We start from the raw sequence: 15,313 nt of genomic DNA on the forward strand, positions 1-15,313 counted from the left end.
TTCCACTTTGGCAAGCAGTTCTTGTTGTTTCACCCCCTCCTTCTCCTCTCTTTATTTGTGTCTCTCTCTCTCACGCACGCCAGCATTCGCGCACTCTTGCAAACTCTCTTTATCTTCTGGTAAGGACTGGATCTGGTGAGATCATGAATCTTTTTGGCAGCAGAGAATTCTTTTCCAAGTTCTCTAAAAAACGAAAATAGCACTCTGTCCTTGTTCCTCCCGAACCTGAAAACCACATGCTTTCATGGGCGTTGTCTACAGAAGCTATCCAAGACCTCATGCATATTGTCTCCCTACTGCTGAGGGAAAAAACACAAAAGGCATACAAATACAAACGGCGGCCTGAATGCAGTATCTCTCGCAGACAATATCATTTCATATTACAATCCACATATCTAAGGCAGACTGCAGCGCTGCTATTTTTGTAGTGATCCTTGTCAACCCGTCACTGGGCTTCAATAGTAACACGTTCTTTCATGCATTGACTCTAATCTGAAGAAAAAAGCGTCGTAAATATTTTTTTTTTAAATGCAGAGGAACGAGTGGGCTGGGTTTGTCACAAAGAGAGCGTTTAAAAGAACACCTGTCTCTTTTATTTTGATAAATAAATTGAAATATTCGGCTTTCACTTATTCTGCCATCTGTCTTCAGATACTAAAGATAGCAGAGGCATGGTTTGCCATATGGTGCACTTTTTCAAGAAAAAATGGCTGACGAAGACCAAACATTAAATCGTCTGTGGCCAGTCAAACTGTTCTCCACGCCACTTGCAAATTGCATAATGACCTGGCATATAGTTTGACGGTATGTAAAAATGACAGAGTGCATGAATGACTTGTACTCAAATTATGCGGGTAAGTGGATAGAGGAAGCAAGTGTCGCTGAGTTTCGACTGAGAGAAACAAAATGGCATTTTTCCAAAGCCCTGGCTGTTTCTATCTAAGCTGCTGGGTGGAGACAGGCTTAGTCTGCACTGACGGTATGAGGTCAGCAGACACTTTGCTGTCACTCAGAGCCATGTCACACGTCACTCATGTCTGACCAGGTATGTCCTGCCCACTCAGACACAAGTGAAGCAGAAAATCAGCATCTGTCACTCTCTTTCACTTTCACCTCCATCCAAATGTGAGTGAGTGTGCATGCATGTGTGAGTCTCTCGGGCTGTCCGGAGTCACTTTGACTGGAGACATCTAAAGTATATACAACATATACAACAAACTATGGGGAATTTATATATATATATATTGAACGCAAAGAGTGATTTAAAAAAAAAATATATCCAGTTTATTCTTTTTCATACAATGAAAGTGAATGGAACTTAATCTGTAATGCTCTACAACAACAAAAATGCAGCATAATCTTGTCCATATAAACTGTGTTCTATATTATATCCAGTCTTCTGCTGCCGTATGTTTTGCCATACGAAAGTCTAAAATGTAAGTTATGAAAGTTAATGCACTGATCTCTGTTTAATGGACTACATACACCACTGTTGAAAAATGTGGGTCTTTTTTGAAATAGTAATTTAGGCTTTTATTCAAAATGCATGGAACACTTTCAAAAGCAACATTAAAGACTTCTACATAATAAATGCTTTTTTATTTTTCTCACAGTTTCCACAAAAAATAAACAATTATTAAGCAGCACAACTGTTTCCAACATTGATAATAATAATAAAAAAATGTTTCTTGGGCACCACATCAGCATATTAGTATAATTTCTGAAGGATTGTTTCACTGAAAACTGGAGTAATGCATGCTGAAAATCCAGCTCTGCTATCACAGAAATAAATATATTAAATAAATATATATCACATTTTAAAATATATTCAAGTAGAAAATATTAACATTTTTTAGTATTATTTCAAAACATTACTTTTTTTTACTGATTAAATAAATGCAGCCAACATTAAAAATCATACCGAACCTAAACTTTTCAATGGTAGTGTCTACAAAAATGGCATATTGATGCATTACACTATTGGTTCTCTCATCATAAAATGTCTTTAGTGGTAATGACACCACTATAATCAAGACTGTGATAGTATATGTTTATATAAAAAAAAATGTTCATGATTTTTATTTTTTTCTTTCAAAAAATTTAGTCTCCATTCACTTCCATTTCATTCTTCAAAAATTCACACTTTGTGCACCATGGAAGAAAAAGTCATACGAGTTTGAAACAAATAGGGTGAGTAGCAATTTTTGAGTGAACTATCCCTTTAACATGGTCAATGTCATCTCAGCACAAGTGTTCTCTGAAAGCTGTTTCCTTTCACATCCTTTCTCTCCTTCTCTCACACACACATTCCCTATCCCCCTGTCAGTACTACTGTTCACACCTCTGTACCTCTCACTGCTGAGTTAGCTGTGATCCTCACCATTCTTCAATTGGACTGATGTGCTCATTAGACTGCCCACACGCTCACACACACCCACCCACACACACACACACACGCTTACACACACACTTTTGGCATTGAAAGTGTGAGAGGTCAGAAAGTGCTAATGATTTGGTCAAACCCCAGGGGTATAATCACTTGGCTTTGACTCGTTTACAGTCATCATCCATTTCTCTTTCACTCCTGTCTTGCTTGGCGGCTTGCACGGCTGCCACAAATGACCGGGCGGTCCGCAGGGCATTTGGCCATGGGTTCGAGCAGCTGGCAAGCTCATCTTGAGCAGAAGAAATGTATTTAATAGGCCATTACCCCTTAAAATGTGCCGTTATGCTGAGTGAAAGAATGTATACCAATGGGTTTCTTTTCTGTACAGTGCCTGTCTCACCGTTCCTTACAGTTCTCGCTCTCAGTCTTATTTCTCTCTCGCTCTCTCTCTGCATGAGCAAGTGGCTCAACGATTTGGGGTGAACGATGACTAATGATAATCCCCAGTGATGGTGATATGATGAGATTTAAATGAACTCTGTCACAAATGGTTAGGGTCATACGCAGAAATGGGGCGGGGGATTGAGGAGGGACGCCACTGTCTGTTTGAAAAATCAGGACATCAAGGGCCGCTCGTTAACATGGTCAATGATCCTAAGTTAATTCACTTTCAGAAAGGCAGTCTCTGGATAATGATATCCTCCCAGCCTACAGACAGGTTTATCAAAACATTCCGTTACATCACTGAACTGTCTTGCCATTAATGTCAATACTGACATACTTAATCTTGTCAGTGCCTTAATAGAATTTACGAAAATGGCAGGGACATTTTTTCCCCTTGTTAATTATGGGGTAAAAACGGTACTGGATATCTATAATGATTTCAACTGCTTTATGGATGGTTAGTGGTGTAGGTACAGCTAATTTACCCTCCTACACAAGGCTGATTCATTTAGTAAATACCTTTTATGCTGGCTTAGCAGTCATCAGTTCAACAAGCATCAAAAATGGCAGACGAAGCACTGCAGAGACTCCACCAGTCACACATTAGAATTAGCCTAGATATCCACCGCTAATCGCATCAAGACATTAAGGGCCTTTAATTTGCTCATAAACATTCCCTGCCATCCCTATGCCAAAAAGCCATATATCAGTCACGGATGCCTGATTAATTGTCACGCCAATATATGGAAATATATAATCTGTGATAATCTTAATTACAGGCATTATGTAAAGTGTTACATATCTTGGACTTACGCAACTCCTGCAAGTTCATTTTATGATGCATTTCACGAAGACATCACTGCTACCTACCACCTTGCATTCTTAAGTCAATATCTGAGCTGAGATGCGAGGAACACAATGTTCTGATTACATGAGATGGTAAATCATAACCCAGTCTACTGGGCATCTGATATCACAAGCTCTGAGCTTGTGTGATTTTGTTGATTGATAACACATACTGAAACAACATATCCGTGCTGCAAATTTACATAGGGCACAGGGTTCGAGAATAAAATGTATTACAAAAATAAAAACCTTACCAAAATCACTTTTCATTTTTGTCAAGAAATATTATTGAGGACTGCTGTACATGACTCTACTACGAGAGCGTTCATGTGTGCATTTGCCAGATTTCAAGAGTTCAAATCCCCGAATAAGAGCTTCTCTGTTACAAGGAAACATCTTCTGCCCAGTGTTTTATTTATTTTTTGCAATCTGGCAACCATGCGCAGGTGCTTGCTCTTCATTGTGAAAGCACCGCTGACGATACTCCGAAAACAGTGACAAGCAAACTGGAGTTTAGCAATCTTAATGAAAGTGTCATTCAGCCGGTCTGTGTTCTGTCATGAGACCTGGACTATAATGTTTGTGATTGTGTGGTCGCTGAATAAATGTATATACTCAACCGCTGTTGTTTTAATAGAGAAACCTAGGCTATTTCAATATGGAATTATTGTAATTACTATTAGGAATGGTATCGAGCTTACACACACATATACATATCTGTGTGTGTGTGTGTGTGTGTGTGTGTGTGTGTGTTTTGCTTTTTTGAAAATATAATTTATCTTAAGCAATTTTCTCATAATTTGTAAATTTACACTGAAAAATACAACTGCATTAAATAAAATATGGCGGGCCATCACAACTAAATTAATGTATAGGAAACACTGCTTTTCAACTAAAGTAAAACACCAGTAGGTGCCAGTAGTGAGCGATTAATTATCAAATGGCAGATTCATCAGATGCTTATGAATGGGCTAATTAAACTTTGACTCAACCGATTTGACTCAACCGATGTGCTGTGTTTCCGCCTAAAATGTAAGTGACCTAACATAACTGTATTTGCTTACAGAACTGTTTATAGAACAATTAAACAGTTTAAATCGTAATGGTGAAAACGTTGTGTGATGGTGCCCAACTAACTGTATTTTAAAAATAAAAACTTTCCAATTTTAATTTTTACATCAGAATGCTTAGTTTCTTATATAGACGAAAATATGATTTCACTGACTAAATCTACACTAAAATGCTCAGACATTTTGTCAACTAGAACTAATCATTGAATTAAATAATTGACTAATCAAAAACAGGACAAGGTTCACTAAATATGATAATAACTAAAACATACATTTGAAACAGGATTAAGACAAAAAAATGGCTGCCAAAATTAACACTAGGTCACATTTTCCCCTGCAATTAAAAGTGATGAGGATTGAAGCTTTTAAGCGCAAAATGAACATAAAAGATTATATAATCATAAAAAGATAGACAAACCTAATTCGGTTTTTTTTTCAGTGCTCAATTACTTTTATTTTATTAAACCGAATGGTCAGGATACTCTTTTAAATAAATTTTTAGGTGAACTGACCCTTTAAATAAAAGTATGAAGTACATGGGGGCATTGCAGCACTGTAGCTGAAGTCATATTTAGACACCAGCAAGTATCGTAAACTCCAGGGCTCAGCTGGAGAAACCATTACCTCACCGCGCTCGGAACGCATTTGCTGAGGCAGTCGTGCAACAGTCATGCCATGATGCCACCCCTGAGAGAACTCGCTGGTTCTTCTGGGAATCAAGTTTGTGATTACAGCAGGAGTGGGCGTCGAAAAAATAGAACGCAGGAAAAATAAATAAATAAAAACACATACAACTCTTCGAACCTCAGTGCCAAATACTTTCCCGTCCCCCTTGCCTCCACCTCCTCCACCTCCCACTCCTTAAGCACAGCGTGTCATAGGAAATGCGGGTTCTATCAAATAGCATCTTCTGAGCAAGCGTTGGTAGCGCCTTCTGTTCTGAACATTATACAGATTTTATTCATGAGGGCGGTCTAAGGCGCTGGAACTTTCTAAAACAGACCAGCACTTTGAGTGCTGGAGGAGGCGTAGAACACTATGATTACCCTAATGATCATTCAGGGCTCGTCAGGAGCATGATTTTCTGTGAATTTCCACTCTGGGATTTGTGTGAGAATGAATGAACAGCGGGAATTCTCAGGGGAATGTGTATAAGTTTGAGCAAGTTCAGAAGTCTGAGACCATTTAAACCTGCAAATAAACTTTTAAGGTTTTGAATCATTTAAAACAAAACAGAAATTTTGGTACGAAATAAACAAGAACCACACAGTAACTTTTTTATTTTTTCTAGTCTACTTCAAAATTTTAAGTTTAAATCAATGTTTTATTTGCTGAATAATTGTAATTATTTGTGAGATTTAGCAACAATTTCTGAGTAAAAAGCTTTAACACCTAATTTTCATTACATAATATATATATATATATATATATATATATATACACATATATAAAACATTTCAGAGTTCTTTTTAAGTAAAAATATTTCAACAGCAAGTTTACATGACATAAAATGTAAAATAAAATAAAATAAAACTAAATAAAATTTGAGTTGAAAATAAAATAAAGATTAATTTAGTACATTTTACAAGACAATACTCCCAGTCATTCTGCTTCAGAATTCCAAGTTTAAATCAATGCGTTATTTGCCGAATCATAATTATTTGTGAAATTTAGTAACAATTTCTAAGCAAAAACAGTTTCAACACCAAATTTTCATGACATAAGAGGAAAAAATAAAAGAGTTGAAAATAAAACAAAGTTTAATGGAGTACATTTTACGAGACAATACTCTGACTCACCAAGTTTAAATCAGTGTGTACTTGCAGATTATTTTCAAATATTTGTTACATTTACTAGTTATTTCTGAGTGAAAATAGTTTCAAGCCCAATACTCTTCACATGTATATAAGATTCTGTAACAGTTTCTGGTCTAAATGACTTTACTTGTGGCACCAGTCATGCGACTCTTTGCAACTCACTGGATAATTCTCAAATAATGCAGGATAACAAGACCATCAGGTTTGCAAACTTGTAAATTTAATGCAGCTCATTGCTGTTGCATTAAAGAAATTCTGATAATTTATTGAAATTAAATGTTCACTTGAATTGTTATGTTTTGAAAGAAAGATGCATTTTTACTAGTGGCCTCAAAGTTTGTAACCCAACAATAAGTGTGTGTTTGTTTGTGTGAGACTCACAATCTGAAGTTGCAGGTAGTCTCCCAGACCGGAAGAGCTGTCCACCCTAACCAGCACTGCATCCTTCTGCTGGGTGCTAAAGCCGACAGCCAGTCTGTCGGCTCGTGTGCTCGGTCTGTCGTTGGGTGGCCATGTGTACACAATGAGCCCTCCATCACGTCCGAATATGTATGTGGTTCCCACTGCAGAACGAGAGAGAGAGAGAAACAGAATATTAAATGCAAGAACATCAAAGTAAGTGGGAAAAGTATTTCCATTTTGCTTGTGTGTGCATGCATATGCAGGGCTCTGCTCCATTACACAAAGCGCGGGAGTATCTTGATGAACCCATCAGAGTGCCAGACAGCCCCTGCTGGTCCCTGATTGGCTAAATTATAGCCCTTATGTGACCCTCGCTACGCTGATGTCACCAGGAGCACCTGTGTCTGCCGAAGCATGAGCTAAACAGAGTCGCTCTCGCTACAACCACTCAACGCACGCAACCCCCCATCCAAGCCTGGGGCTGATTGAGCTGATTACAGCCGCTCTCTTCACCCGCCGACACACCGGACAATCAATCCAGCCCCACGGCCCCCGGCCCAGCGCCTACTTCTGCATGCATTTATTCTGCCAAAGGTGGGCAAACACGGCACGGACTAGACAGCTATTCCTGCTCGGCGAGACGCATGCTAATGCCTGATGGAGCTAATTACAGTGTCAGAGGCAGGTAGCTTACTGTGAGCAGGGTCACTGCGATTAAACGCCTGCAGGAAGGTTTCTCTGGGTTTTTGCATCGGGAGATAGAGAGAAACGCTACTAATGGAGTTGATCTCATTAACTGGCGGACAGCGCTAGCTCTTTTGATCAGGCGTGACTTCAATTGCAAAATGGGGTGAAAACGCTTCGATTGTGGCAGGTGCAGTCGGGGTAATGTTCGCAGAGCAAAGAGCCCATCAACCTCAAGATAACAGCTTCGGGAGATGCGAGACGCACTTCTACACTCTCCTCTCGGCGGAGCGTGACTGCTGCGCTTCTGAGCTCCAGATGCAGATAAGATGGATGGCGAAGCAACATGGAGAAAAAACCCAGAGGAGGCCGGAGCTCTCAGAAGAGCAAGAGGCCCCCCGAATTAAAGTGCTGAGAGTCGTTTCAAAAGGGCTGGGTTATTTCCTGGCACGTTCCTATATTTGCAGAGCCGTGCTCATTAGCTCCACTCTGTGTGATTTTCACCAGAGGGCTCTCGCCGGCACCCCTTGAACGCATCTCATTGAGCCTGTTTCACACCGTGTCAGCGATCGGCTTGACCCCCTCCGGGGCAGGCACATTTGCTTACAAGGGTACACAAATGTTCACGAGCGCACACGGATTCACGCGCAAACTAACGCCCGGTTAGTGACGACTCCCTTGACAGGCTCGTTCCAAACGCTGGGATGTGAGCTCTGCTCATTAGCGGGGCTCAGATGGTTGAACTTCACACACACATATGCGCACAGGCCATCATGGTTGTGAAGCGGATAGGGATGAGATTTCGGCTCTGTTGAAATCTGTTTCGTGCGAACCGCTACGGCTGCCTGCCCCATATCTGTCGCTCAGTATGACGGCAATTCACAGCTGTGGGTGAGTGAATGGATTTGCCGGGAAGGGAAGCATAAAGCTGTGCAGAGATTTATGGGCACAAATGGGAAATACACAGTGCACTGAAAGTTAAAATCAGTGCAATCAACTTTTAAAAATACAAGATGACATCTGACTCATACATGCATTTAAAGGGATAGTTCACCCAAAGATGAAAAGTCAGCATGTCCTTCCAAACATCTACAACTCCTTTCTTTTTGTGAACATCAAATTATATTTTGAAAAATGTCTCACCTTATTTTGTCTATACAGAGGGAGTCAGTCAACTGTGTAGACAAATAAAACCCAAATATCTTTGGTTACACTAAACTGGTAACACTTTATTTTAAGGTGTCCTTGTTACATGCTACATGCACTTAATATTATAATAACAATTCATTATGCATAATTATATCCAAGTAGCAATAAACCAAACCCTAACCATATAGGAAGTACATGTTGTTACTTAATATTATTAATAAAGAGTAACCCTAAAATGTAAGTTAACCTTGTTAAAGAGTAATTACACAAATAAGTATTGAGTGATATTTAACATGCTAACTTTAATGTATAATGGATTTTGTTGGGGATCAGTTGGAAAATTTACTGTTATACACTGTGAAATAAAGTGTTTCCATATCTTATGTTGTGTTTCCCAGAAGAAAGTAAGTCTTGCAGGCATAGAACGACATGAAGGTGAGTAAATAATGAAATGTTTGAGCCACCTATCCCTTTTAAGGACAACAGAACATAAAATAAACCCCTAAAAGACTGATTATTACTTTATTCAGAAGGGGCTGACTGAACTTTCTTTTTTTAATGCAGCCACTCACCAAGTAAATAAATAGGCAAGATTTATTTATTTATTTTTTGATGAAAAAAAAATTGTCACTGAAAAAAGGGACTGCAAATTGGTATGAGAGAAAAAAAAAAGTGGAATAGTGACACGTTTCAAAACCAATATTTGTAGCAAAAAGTGGGAAATCTGGGTTTGAATCTGGCCTGCGTTAAGCCTTGATCCTGTTCTCCCCTTTTCTCACCATCACTTGCTGTCATATCTCCACATTCACTATCAAATAAATGGCGAAATGATGAAAAATTCTTCTGGATTCTGTGTTCGTGTAGTCTACTCTTATCCCAGCTACTTGGGAGCTTCTCCAAGACACCCTCTTTTCTTTTCTTTCTTTCTTTTCTTATCTCCCTCAGCCTGACTTTTCACTCCCATCCCTGATGTGGTTAAGGAGCTTGCTGCCCTCCCTCTAACGGGGTTAAACCTCTTCTCTGAAGTCTATTTTCTGATGCTGTTAAATGAGGCAGGCTCTTTGTGCAAGCCAGACCATTAGCCCCTTAAATATGTTCCATCATCTCGGCTGGGTGGGCAGCTGGGTCTGGGTTTTAAAGAAGACCCTCGCTACCTAACAACTGTGCGGGTCTTTCCACTCCAGTGCCCTTCTAAGGTCAATCAGCAGGAACAAGCAAAGGAGAGAGGGCCGACTGCTGCCCAATAGAAGAGCTGAGTGTGAATGCTTGGGAGAGCTGTTCTAATGAGATAGATATTACCTGGCCCTCTGGAATCCCATCATAGCCTTAATCTCCTTTATGTGCTGGTGAAATTAAATTACACACCAGCTTCTTCTTCTGCCAGGGTCTCAGAGGCTCCATATGGATCCATCTCCACTTTTATACACAAGCTAAAAGACTACTTTTGCTTAAAGGAATAGTTCACCCAAAAACGAACACTCATTTAATAGCCCTCCTGCTGTTGGCTTCCTTTTTTGAAACAACATATGGGTTATTAACTAATGGCAGAATTTTAATTTTTCCGTGAATTATACCTTTAAGATGCTTTATTTGCATAAGGCTGTGAATGTTCCAGTAAATGCTTCGTCATTTATGACAGAATTTTCATTTTTGGATGAACTATGCCTTTGAAGACCCTTTCAACACCAAGGAGTGGAATGATAAATAAATAGGAATAGCTTAGTTGGTAAAGCATCATGTTATATGACAATATGCAATCATGTGATCATGCGATCATGGGTTTGATACCAGAGAACGCACATATGCACTGTAAATTACGATTTTGCATGACTTCTGTGAGGGTAGGTTTAGGAGTGGGGTTAGGTGTGACCATTCATATGCATTTGTATGAACTAGCCACCTAGTTAAATATGTACGAATTGCCGTGAGATCAGGTTGGACCATGTAAAAAGTCCAAACATTGCATTTAAATAAACCAGCATCTTGATTGGTAATGACAGTCATATGTCATTTCATGATGATAGACTCAACACAACACTGTCATCATTTTTATACCCACTAGAGGGGATTTAACTTTAAAACGTAAATATAGGTTTTAATAAGATGCTTTCACAAATTACTTACAGGGTCGTTTTTTTTTTTTTTTTGGAGGACAGTCTGCTTTGTAATTATTGTTCTTAGTGTGACTGTGCCTTAAGACTCTTTATTTGCACAAAATGTTCCTATCAATGTAGCCTATCAGTTAGCATATGTGCTCTGACACTGAAACATAATGAGACATCCCCTTGCCCACTCTTCGACCTATAATTTAATGCATAAAAAAAGTTATGAGGATGAAACAATTCAGATTTTATCATCTGATCTCTTGGATCCATGTTTAAATGTAAAATCAATGACATCCAACACAGTCATAGTCTTGGGGGTTTATACGCAGTAAATCATACTGCTGAAAACACAATATTTATAAGCTGCGCTGAGCTGACTTTCCATCAATAAACGTTTCAGAAACACAAAACATTGTGCTCGTGTCTTGGAATGGGGAATGAATTGAGCTCCCACTCTATTCTGCTTCATGTCCCTAGATGCCTCTTTCCTTAGAACAGACGTATTGTGAAGGCCCTGGCAGTTTGGTCTAAAATTATGGTGCATTGTGTTGGGTTGCCCACCTCCTACTTGCATGCTAGAATGAGGAACATCAGTCAAACTCTGCAGGGTTGGAGTCATTCACCCGGTGGGCAAACACACACATACACTACAATACAGTTCTGCACATCAAGTGTGTACACGTAAGTACACACATACACAAGCAAACACACATGCACCCCACTGGTATGAAAATGCTGTCAAAATAAACAGAAGGCAAAGTGAAGACCCCACATAGAGAAGTATACAAAAATCTAAAAGTAACACTTCAAACCACCAAAAATGAAATGACGTGATGCACTATAACCTTCACAAGTCTCAAGAGCATTGCAAGTGACTCAAGTATGTTTCAAACCATATGGATAAAAATGAAAAAAATTATGGTTTTCTTATGTTAAAAATACATATATATTTTTTCAGCATTAAAACGGAATGAGATTAATTGGACAATGAACTCAATTCATTCATTCATTCATTTTTTTCTTTCCAGGTTAAAACAAAAAGGTTCTAGACCCTGCTGGATGTTTTACAGGTATGTGGTGCATTGTTTTCTGTGTGTTGTGCTAGCTTATCCACCTGGCAGGTTATAGACAGAAAATTGTTTTTTGTTCCATTATGCTGAGAAGAATAGGTATGTGTGTGTGTTTGTGTGTGTGTGGGCGAAAGTGAGTGTGTTGATGGTTTTTTATGTGAAGCAATTATAATGTTTACGTGAAATATGAGTCTGTGACATTGTATTTGTTTATTAAACATTCAGTGCGAGCTGTGCTGCAACTACAAAACTGGGGCTTCTGCAATAATAAACAGGCAATTAAAAAGTGAATTACTGCAGCTCCAATTACCAGACTGACACCACAGCGCTCCACACCAACTGGGTAATTACAGGCAACAGCTCGAGCGGAACACTGGCCAACCTAAGAGCGTGCAGAAGTGTAGATGAATGTGTGTATCTTTGCATATGTGTGTATTTGATGCTAGTAAACGGGTCGTTATCTTCAGTAGAAGCAGCCAGAGAGAAACGTTTGTAAATTTGATTGTGGTTTCTCTCTTCCTCCCTCCAGGAATTGACTTAAGGTGCAGGTTTCAAAACGAGACGTCATGTTTATGACGGGTCTTGCGCAACGCATGGTTTTATTGTCTGCCCGTGAAGGAATCCACCGGCTGACTGACAGAGACTCAGTCTCCGGTTGGGAGAGTTTAGGCTCTATGGTGGGTGGGTGGCAGCCTCGGGACGCAGTCGAGAGTCTACACGGACAGCTCTAATACTGTTCAGTTCCTGCACGCCTCATGGGTTTGATTTTTACATGCATCATTGGCACTGTCAAAACATTTTCCTTTCCTTTCTTTAATACTCTCTTCAGTTTTTATTGTCAGACCTGAGGGGGCTGAATGAATCAAAACTAATAAAACAATAAAACCCATTGTGAAATGTAAAGTCATCTGATTTATTTCATGTTTAGTGCAATGTAATTCAAGCACAATAGCCTGGCACAAACTGAATTTTCTACAAATCTGGATAGCAGTGAGTTATAGCACATTACAGCAGTACAATTTACATGTTGAGGATACTAGCTGCAGCAGACTCTGTGCTGCTTCACAGACCCAGTCAACACAATGAGCCATGGCTGGAGAAAAACCAGCGGTTCATACGTGAAAAGAGACCACTGAAGAGTAAAAGACGCAGGGAGCACTGGGGTTTGTGGTCGTGGTAGAGCTTTTCTATTTCTCCTGCTGACCTTTCCAGGGCCAATTAGGGGAGAGCTGGGAATGAGCGGTCAGTGCTGTGCTGGCTGAAAGCCTGTCTTCTGTGGCACTTTAGTGGATGTTGTTTTGATTTGCTTTGTGTTTTTATAACGAGCTTTCGGCTCCTAAACTCCTCCAGGGGGTTTAGGAGATGTTGAAGCTAAGGCTCGGGGTGTGTGAGCGTGTAAATTATTCTGTGAGTGAATATATATATGTGTGTTGATCTTTGTATATGATTTGCATTTTGTATTGACTACAATAAAGGCAGAGAAAACAGTGAAAAAAGTAAAGATGGGATGACAGAGAAATTACAGTAAGGAAGAAATATTTAGGAATGGAAATGGACAAGAAATGAAGATGGAGAACGAAAAATAAAAGAAAAAGGTAAAAAGAAAGAAAGTTAAGAAGGAAGGAAGTAATGACAATGACAGGAAAGAATTTAAGTGTAGAAGAAAAAAAATAAATTTGGGGATTATAGAAAGAAATAAAGAAAGAAAGAGACAGAAAAATAAAAAAAAGATTTACAGATGAAAAAATGAAAGGAATGAATGAAGCAGAGCAGGAGGAAAAAGGAGGAGGAAAGAAAGAAATTAGAAATTAAGATTAAAGAGATGAAAGTAAAGGCGGTAGAGGAAAAAAAGAAAAGAAAGAAAGAAAGAAAAACAAAGGGAACAAGTGAAGGAATAAACGAAGAGGCAGAAAAAAGTGGAAAAGGGTAATGAAGAGAGAAAAAATGAAAGGAGGAAACATTAGGAAGAAAGTAAAGATGGAGAGAAGGAAGGAGGAAAGGAGGACAAGCAGGAGGAAAGAAGGTGAGAAAGCAAATTATGAGGAAGTAAAGAAGGAAGGAAGGAATGAATGCCAGAAGGAAGGGAAGGTAAAGAAATAAAAACATTGAGGAATAAAAGAAAGTGCTGTGTCGACTTTGAGTGATGACTTCACAAATAACTGTTTTATTAGACAGAAGCATGTGTAATAATCTCTGCAGGTGTGTGTGTGTGTGTGTGTGATTGTGTGTGCGTCAATGCGTCCAGTCTAAGCCTCCCTGAGCCCCATGTGCAAGCTACAGTGACATAATGAGAAATCTCTCTAGAGGTTTGGCTTGACTGGGTTTAGATTACACACCACAGCTATTGTTCCTTCTATCTCTCTCTCACTTTCTGCAGATTCTCTTGGGAGAGTGTATAGCATTTAAAGAATCAATCACCTCCATACTATCAAGGGGATGATATGTCTTTCTCATATAAACTCACACACACATACACAATGCACCCACTATAGAGTGCAACTTGCAGCCCTGTACAGTCACTCACTGTCTTGCTGTGTTTGCTGGTGGAGATGCTGTATTGTTCCCAGTGGAACATTACTGTCAAGTCAAGTGCATGTAGTCTTGACCACTCTGCTCATCCCTTTGCCTCTTTTAATTCCCTCCATCTCCCTCTTAGTCAGGACAGCCTACCCTACCATTCTCAGCTTCTTGGAGTATCATATTTAACTGGGCAGTGGGCACATCACCATTCACCAGCAAATCCATGCTTCCCTCTCATTACAGCAATTCGGGCCTCTCAAACTATAGCTCTGACATACAGTAAAAGAGCCGGAGAGATAGATTACTCAACCCCATGAGCTTACTTACTCCAACTCTACTCAGAACTCTACTCAGATCTACTTATATTTGCAGTGATGGAGGAGAGAGGCAGCAAACTAAAGCAGCTCACATAGTCATTAATAGCCTTTGGAAACATATGCAAGCACACACAAACATGTCTTTTTAAAGAACGAGGGGGAGTGATGTTAAACATACACTGTTCGATTTTACACCGCAAGTTACATAGGATCCATTTTTCTGTAGGTGTGAGAGAACGCAGCGTTCTTCTACTGTATAACTTCATCTAAATGTAGCCTCTGTTATATTTGTCAGTGAAAATGTGGAAGAAAGGGGCGATAAAAGTGCAAGACTGCAGCAAAATGAGAGGGAAAATGGAAAAAAAAGGGGATGGGTTAGACTTGAAAAACACTGTGCTGGAGCCCAGGGTAACTTCTGATGATTTGCCTCGCTTTCTGCTTTCATTTTTTTAGTTTTCATTCAATCTTTTCAGTGGGAGAGAGGGCACATTTACTGGTACACA

The 15,313-nt window shown here is 39.4% G+C and overlaps 1 protein-coding gene across 23 annotated transcripts in view; it reads right to left on the bottom strand.

The window, feature by feature from the left end:
* nrxn1a (neurexin 1a) overlaps positions 1-15,313 on the bottom strand; it is a 173,878-nt gene that overhangs the window by 35,121 nt on the left and 123,444 nt on the right. For all 23 annotated transcript variants that reach the window (XM_026276954.1, XM_026276953.1, XM_026276952.1 and 20 more), the window contains one exon: positions 6,945-7,126. In XM_026276954.1, coding sequence (XP_026132739.1) covers positions 6,945-7,126 — 182 coding nt within the window. The remainder of the gene's footprint in view (positions 1-6,944; positions 7,127-15,313) is intronic.

This window comes from Carassius auratus, chromosome 12, assembly GCF_003368295.1.
Source record: "Carassius auratus strain Wakin chromosome 12, ASM336829v1, whole genome shotgun sequence".
NCBI lineage: Eukaryota > Metazoa > Chordata > Actinopteri > Cypriniformes > Cyprinidae > Carassius > Carassius auratus.